Source organism: Crocuta crocuta, unplaced genomic scaffold (assembly GCF_008692635.1).
Source record: "Crocuta crocuta isolate KB4526 unplaced genomic scaffold, BGI_CrCroc_1.0 scaffold217, whole genome shotgun sequence".
Lineage (NCBI taxonomy): Eukaryota > Metazoa > Chordata > Mammalia > Carnivora > Hyaenidae > Crocuta > Crocuta crocuta.
This window is the reverse complement of record NW_027532208.1, coordinates 3,047,616-3,055,133: the sequence shown is the minus strand read 5'-3', so window position 1 is coordinate 3,055,133 and position 7,518 is coordinate 3,047,616. Positions and strand designations below refer to the sequence as shown.

Genomic DNA, 7,518 nt, shown 5'->3' with positions numbered 1-7,518 from the left:
GGGGGGGGCGGGGGGGGCATGCGCTATGGAAATATGTCGGTGTACTTCAAATATTCATTACAATGTTGCATGCTGCAAACACCTATATATTTTTGTGAAACTAAATATACACATACATGTGTGTTTATTCACAAAATTATTTTTACATGCATACACAATAAACTGACATCTATCCCTGAGGTTAAGGACTTTAGAACAAGGCAGGGAGTAAAGAAAAGTTTACAATAGTGTAATTTATTGTAGTGTTTCAATATTTTGCCTTAGGAAAGAGCTAATCTGGGGAAGGGGGGACCTTTTAGAGGAGTGGTGTGGGATATTAATTGAGAAGGAAAAACATCACTGTGCATTTGGTAATTATGAAATATGACAATACCGTTAAGAATGCTATTAGCTGAATGTATTAACCATTCTGGCTCATCTGCATTCACGCATTACCTTGGAAGAAAACACTAGGGTTGAAGCCATGTTAGTTATAGGTATTACCTGAGAATATATTTATCACTACGGCTTCAGAAATCGTTTTTAAAGACAGATTCTGTGTTAGCCTTCAACAGTATCCTAGGGGCAAGCGTGGGGAAGTAACTAACCATCCACACCTTCCCTTCCACCTCACTGGGTTACTAGCTCGCTCTCTTCTAGCACGACCCAACCACAGGTTATAAAATCTGTTCTCGAGTACCAGCAGGTCTGGTCACGTTTCTCATTTGTCTATTTTTGGGTCCCAGGGGGTAGACAAGTATAGCTCAGTCCACCTGTGGGCCACCACTCAGGCTCGTGGCCTTCTGTGCTGTTTAGCACTCTCAAAGGCCTGGCTGCGCTGTGAGGAGGTGGGCTGCTTTGGTCACACATACATATAGATGCTTCTCTTCTCTTCACAAGCTTCCTTCAAGAATGAATGAGATGCATACTTAGCAATGTGAATGTGACAAATAGGTTTATGACCAGAAGTGAACTTTTGGAATCAAGGCTTTTAGACGACTAACCTTCAATAGTCACCTCAACTTCGGGGTCCTCACTTGTTTCTGAAGGGACATGCTGAGTAGAATCTTGAAAAAAATAAAATTCTAAAATGACATTCGTTATAAAGCACTTTCTGTATGTTCCAACATTTTACTGATTTGTTACTCCAAAAGCAGCCTACTATATGAAACTTTACTGGCATTTGAATTCATCTCGTATTTGTTAGGTTAAAATATCTGACCCTTTTCATCATAGACAGGGAGGAGAGAAAACAGAAAATAGAAAAACTCTGGAACACTATTTGATAATACCAAGTTACCTGCATTCAAAATGGACTCAAAAACCTCAGATTTTAGAGGAAGGAGATTTTAATAACATCTCTATTATCTTCTGCAGGAACTAGAAAATGCTGGGAAAAAACAAAGGCTTTATCTCTTCTGTTTACTATTTCCCCTCTCCTTTCAGAAATCCTAGGAGTGGTTTATATTGTTAAATAAAACCACGATGAATTTTCTGCTTTCGGGACCCTCATATCAAGCCAATGACTAGGACAAATGCGTATAGGACTCTATACCCTAACTTTATATGCAACATACTTTTAAAACTTAGATGTTTTATTTATATTTGTGTTACTACACAAAACAAATGTACATCAGAATGTTAGTGCTAGAAAGCTCAGCTGGAGAGCATCTCAGTCAACTCTCTTTTCATTTTGCAAAGGTTGAGAGATTAATTGATTTGCCAAAGATTATGTTTACTTGTTAGTAAAGGAATGAAGACCAGAACCCAGGTAGGACTCAACCCTGTTCATACTGTAATGTGACAGTAAAAATCCCAAACATCAAATATTTCAAAGCCTGATAGCTGATGGTCAAATTGTGGACTATGAAGCAATGCAGACTGCCTGAGAAGCCTTGTACCCTCTGCACCCGGCAGTACACAGGTACTTCACTGCTGCAAACAGACCGCCCATCTAAAACAGAGATTTTGTTACAAAGGAAACATCTAAGTACCTCCACATGGTGAAACAGAAAAAAAATTCATCGACATACTTTTCTATAAAACGATCTCAAAAAGAAATGTAAAATATTGTTGAAAATGACCATCTCGATCTTTCTGCAAGAAATGTTTTTTAGTTAGAAACCCTAATTCTAAAATTGAATTTGGAAAGCTTAGCCAGCATTCCAGGGACCTTAATATCTTCCTCTAGTCAAGTAGAAATCAAACTAATGATTTTAAAAACTTAAATAAAAACACAAATATAAGGAATAAAAATTGCCAGAATAGACTCCCTTTTTATTCCAGGGTGAAAAAAGACACAACGTGACCAGTTTATGAGAGAAATCATAATATTAAACAAGATTCAGGTACCTTACACCTGTCATTTTCCTTGGGAGAAAGCTGTAAGAGTTCTTTTGGAGCTCTATACACTGCTTAGAACAGGAAGCCATCCTGCACAATAACAGTTTCACTCAAGACTGCAAGAATGTAAAAAGCTTTTCCACAGTTAAATATTCATTCAATGCTCTGATCAAAGGAGAACTGGCTGGTACACAGACAAAGGAGTTCCCCAGGACACTTGTGGGTATAGACAAAATGCTATGTGGAAATATCACCCTACTTAAAAAAAATGGTACCATTAAATAATATGTTTAAGAATGAAACATCAGCAAAAACCAGTCATATTTTTTTAAGTCTAAAGCACTGAAGTCATTCTTTCCTAAGAGATTCTTAACATGGCACAAGACAGCCAGGAAAAAGGCGGCGTTCTGCAGCATGAAGTTTTACTTACCACTTAAGTTCTCATCCCCATACACTTTTTTTATTCAGTATAGTAAAAGATTTTTTTACATCTCAGGACTAAAACAGTAAACCTGTCAGCCAAGAAGGCATACCAAAACAATCACCTTTTGGTTCCAAATAAGGTGCTTGCAGAGTAATATTCTCTATAACAGAGAGCAAGGAATACAAATACAGCAAATTAAAAACCCCTTTATTTCTAACCTTCTGCTGGCACTTCCATTTCTGTTCCTTCATTGCCCTCTGAAGAATGATGGCTTCCTAAAGAGAAAATAAACCACATATACTAAACCAGTAAAAACTCACATTGAAAGAAGAGAAACTAGGTAACAGTGCAAATAATTTAAGACTTATCATACAACATGTACAAACTGATGAAATCTTTGCAGTTAATTACAACAATGTGATCTAATTCAGAAAAACAGGTAACACTTCTACTTGAAAGCACAAAAAATTATTTTAAAACATAGATAAAGTAAACCTAAGTAGATTTGGGGATTTACTGTTATTTACTGTAACTACACAATATAATTACTGACAGAGGTTGGAACTGAGATCTAGAACAACTATGGTTCAAGGCACCATGCTCATCTGTCAATGACGCACACACAGAGACACAAATCAGAGTAAAGTCTATCTTTGCTCACAGACTCTATTTAGTCTAGACAAACAAGTTCAGGTTTTGCTATGAAATGTTTCCTGCTTTCCATTTTAACAATGGCGGAAGCTATGGAAACTCAATCCCCATCATTTAATCAAAGTTGTACTAAAAGGAAACTCGTAAGTTAAAATTTAAGATACTACCTTTAGTCTCAAAAGCATTTTAATTCAGGTAATATAATCTGCCTGCTTCTAAAAACTGGAACATAAAGCAATGTATCAGGTTAGGCAGTCACAAGGTAAACAGGCTCATCCTACCAGAGCAGAAGTTTTACTCATAAATAGGAGAGAAGTAATCTACAACATTAGAGGGCCATTTAGGATTACTTGCACAAACTGCCCCAGAATATTCGTCCTCTGTCCTGAAATGTCAGAGCTACAAACATGGAAAAGGCTGAAAATCACTGCCTTCGTGTATAAATAAAACATATTACGAAGGAGTAAGAAGAAATCACACAGGGGAAGTAAAATCCAATCTATTTTGTCATCCACTGGTAGCTGAACTGAGTAACTGATAAGCTATACTAAAGGTATGGCCCCCTAGACATAGGTTTTAAATGTATTCTATCCTGATTTTTAGAGAACATCAATTACACTTTCGAAAACTGCCATTCAGGGTCTAGTACTTTTTAATTTAAAATGCCATACACTAAGGTCAAATACTTTGGATTTTTATATGTCTAGCTTTCTGATGCCATAATTGTCTTGGGATTCTTTTTCACTTACTCCTTATTATGAAAACTCACCTGAGCTCAAATTGCTAGGTAAATCTACAAATCTAGAGCCACAAATTATTTTTTAATTAACTTTTAAACTAAGCTTTCTCAACACAGTCCCAACCCCCACCCCTTTAATGTTGTTAACATCTGAATGAAAGGAGCGATGGGTTCTCAGACTGTGGAGTCCAAGAAAACTAAGATGAATGAGGTCAAAGGAATGCGAGATAATGGAGCAGAGCACAGTATTTACAAATGCCAGGGCGGGTAAAGAATACGGAGTTAAGGTGGTTGCTCCACCCTGTATTACAAGAGAGCAGGTCAACAATGATTCTATGTGTTCCTTCTGGGGTTGTTTTTTTTTTTTTAATCAGAAGTGAGCATTACATTTACATAACACTAAAAAAAGAAATCCTACCCAAAGAATAGATAAAAGTAAAAGCCATCACAAATAGCCTATGACCATCAAGTTAGGGCACTCTATACAACAATTTCCAGAAAAATATTCAATTAGTAAACTTCGGGATTTATTTACAAAGTGTTATTTCACAATCTTTCTAAAAACTAAGAATCAACATGACCTTATTGATATTTACATTCCTAACTACACAATAAAAACCTTATTTCTGACTATTCTGATATAAGGTATAAATGTGTACTTTACCTTAAATATGAAAGTGTGTCATGTACCCATTTCGAGATTCATTACTAGATTCACAAAAGGGAAAATTGGTTTTGAAAAATTGTTGCTTGTGAAGTTCATTTGTTTAAAAAAAAAAAAAGGCCAATACATTTTTTCCTTTTCCATTTAGAAAAGTAACAATACAAAATACTAAAACACAGTCTGTCCAATATAAAGAACATTACATCAGAACAGTATGTGGGAAAACAGAAGTGAAAAGGTTATACCTTGTAAAGACTTCGAAAGGGGGAGTTTGTCATCAACATCATCTGTTTCGGAAGGGCCTGCTTTGGAATACAAAGATAATACTTCAAAAGTAATCCCCAAAATGTATTTTGGGTCACTTTAGTAAACAAATTTGGGTGAGAGATATGGAATAATACAGCCTTTTCATGGGGGGAAAAAAAGGCAAAATGGAAAAAAAAAAATGACAAAATGAGTGGCATCAGTTTATGGTCTTGCTGAATGGAAAAGGTGTGCTCAGATAAATTCTTACATAGACAGTCTAAAGAAATTTTGAAAATGATCAGACATATGGATCAAGTGGGAATGACAGGTCTGAAATGGCAGCCATGGCTTTGTCTAGTACAAGGTAGGTTCCTAACAGCAAACTACAACTTTTACTTCATACAGGTTTAAAGTGCAGGTTTATCTTACAAGGTGCATTTCTTCCTTCCTTTACAAGTATTTGCTTATTAATCTTTTGTCATGCTGAAGAAAACTGCAGAATCAAACTGTTATACCTTCCTGAGACTCTCTAGAATCACGTAATTAAACTACCAGGAGGCTTGAATCTCCACTGAAACAGAAACATGACAAACTAAGTTATTAATTCAGAATTCCACCTGTCCTGCAGGTCCACAAGATTCTTTCTCATAACTTCACACTCTTCTTCCAATTATTAATGTAGAAGTATTATGAATTAACTAATTCACATAATGCCGTAAAAAATTTGACGACACATTATACATAGTATCAAGCTTTTTAGTGATGAGAGTAATCAATCTAAAACATAGAACAAAACACTGTGTTTTTAATGTCTATTTAAAATAGAGGTCTTGTATTAAAATGAATACAAACTACTTCAGTATCTCTGAGTATTAATTGGATAGTGTGCCCTAAAGCTTATGAAGAAGCAATTTCACAAAGCACCAAACTAAGTAAAGAAACAACTTCCTAGAAAATGCACAAACTCTTTTTGGAATTTAAACTAAGAACAAGATGCGGAATGGAAAAGACCTGAATTCAAATAACCAGATAGCTTTCTTCCAAGTCGTGTGTTCCTGGGCAGAAAATATACAAAAAGCAATTAAACCATAACTGAGGGTGTTACCTGACCTCTCAGTATAGCTTTAGCTGCTTTTTCATAAGTTTGGCTTTGCAGTATTCTCAACAATGCTCTGTTCTAAGATTTTAAAAGTAATGTCCACTTTTAACACAAAGTACATTTTAGTAGGATTTTCAATGTATACGATTTCTATTTTTTAAATGTTTACTCTGAATTTCTAGTTTTACTAATAATATTATGTTCAGAGAATTTGAGGCTATCTGTGAACAAGTATAAAATCCATTTTTGTAAAACATCCATGCCTTGTAAATTTATCTGCTGGGTACAGGAGTTCTACAGGAGCATTGACTGGCTTATGTTTCTAAACAGTAGAATGCAAATATTCTATTTATCATCTGTAAGTATTCATTGGCATGATGTCTCAGTTATCCATGGTCACTTGTTAAAATCACCACATGACTGTAGATCTAAACATTATAATTGTGTCAATTCTTTATGTCTATTTTAATTTTGAGGCTATATTATAAGGTATATGTGAATTAAATACAGCTATTATCAACCAAGTGAATTGTAACTACCTATATTATATAGTCTAAGTTTTTATACCTATTACTTTTTTTTTTTTTGGTCTCAAATCAGTATTGCTAAGCTGGATTTTGAGCAGTTGCGATTTGCCCGGGATGCCTTCACCGATCACTAAACGTTTACACTACCTACAATGTTACACTTCAGCTCTGTATGTTTTAACAAGATGGATCTGGGTTTTATTCATCGTAAAATAAGCAGCATACTTCACCCTCACACTCAAAATGCTGGCTGTTGACAACCCAGTTATGATATCAAACATTCCTACTGCTCACACCCGGACACTTATCACCAGTTGTTGGTGCACAGAGAGATGTCCTAGCCAAAAATTGTGGACAAAAACATGTCGTATGTGAAAGAATGAACTACGGTATAATTACACAATGTACTATCACAAAAATACTATTAAATTTCTAAGTGACAAGTAAATCTCAAAACCTCACACTGAATGAGGGACACACAAGGAAAGGCTTACGCGGATGCTTCTGTGAGAAGAGATGCAGTCAAGGCATAAAACCCTTATTCGCAAGACAACCCTGCACTGCAAGGCAATAGCTGACTCAGAGGAATGGGGAAGCAAGTGCAGGGGTGCCTGCGTGGCTCAGTCAGGTGAAGCATCCAGCTCCTGACTGCAGCTCAGGTTGTGTGCTAACGGTTCCTGAGGTCAAGCACGCGCTGGGCTCAGCACAGAGCTTGCTGGAGATCCTTGCTCTCCTCTCTTTGCCCCTCCCTCTGCTGGTGCCCGCACTCGTGCTTACTCTCTCAAAATAAAGAAACAGGAAGGAAGGAAGGAAGGAAGGAAGGAGGGAGGGAGGGAGGGAGGGAGG

At 36.4% G+C, this 7,518-nt stretch overlaps 1 protein-coding gene across 6 annotated transcripts in view; it reads right to left on the bottom strand.

Annotated features, from left to right (window-relative positions):
* Positions 1-7,518, bottom strand: part of GTF2I (general transcription factor IIi) — a 113,831-nt gene that overhangs the window by 43,924 nt on the left and 62,389 nt on the right. Inside the window, exons 10-12 of one of the 6 annotated variants that reach the window (XM_077777962.1) lie at positions 5,046-5,105; positions 2,965-3,021; positions 984-1,046 (exon numbers count right to left, since the gene is read on the bottom strand). The exons of 1 other annotated variant lie outside the window; for it this stretch is intronic. In XM_077777962.1, the coding sequence (XP_077634088.1) occupies positions 984-1,046; positions 2,965-3,021; positions 5,046-5,105 (180 nt within the window). Of the gene's footprint in view, positions 1-983; positions 1,047-2,959; positions 3,022-5,045; positions 5,106-7,518 lie in introns of those variants that run through there. 4 more of the 6 variants (XM_077777957.1, XM_077777958.1, XM_077777959.1 and 1 more) reach the window with 4 other exon arrangements.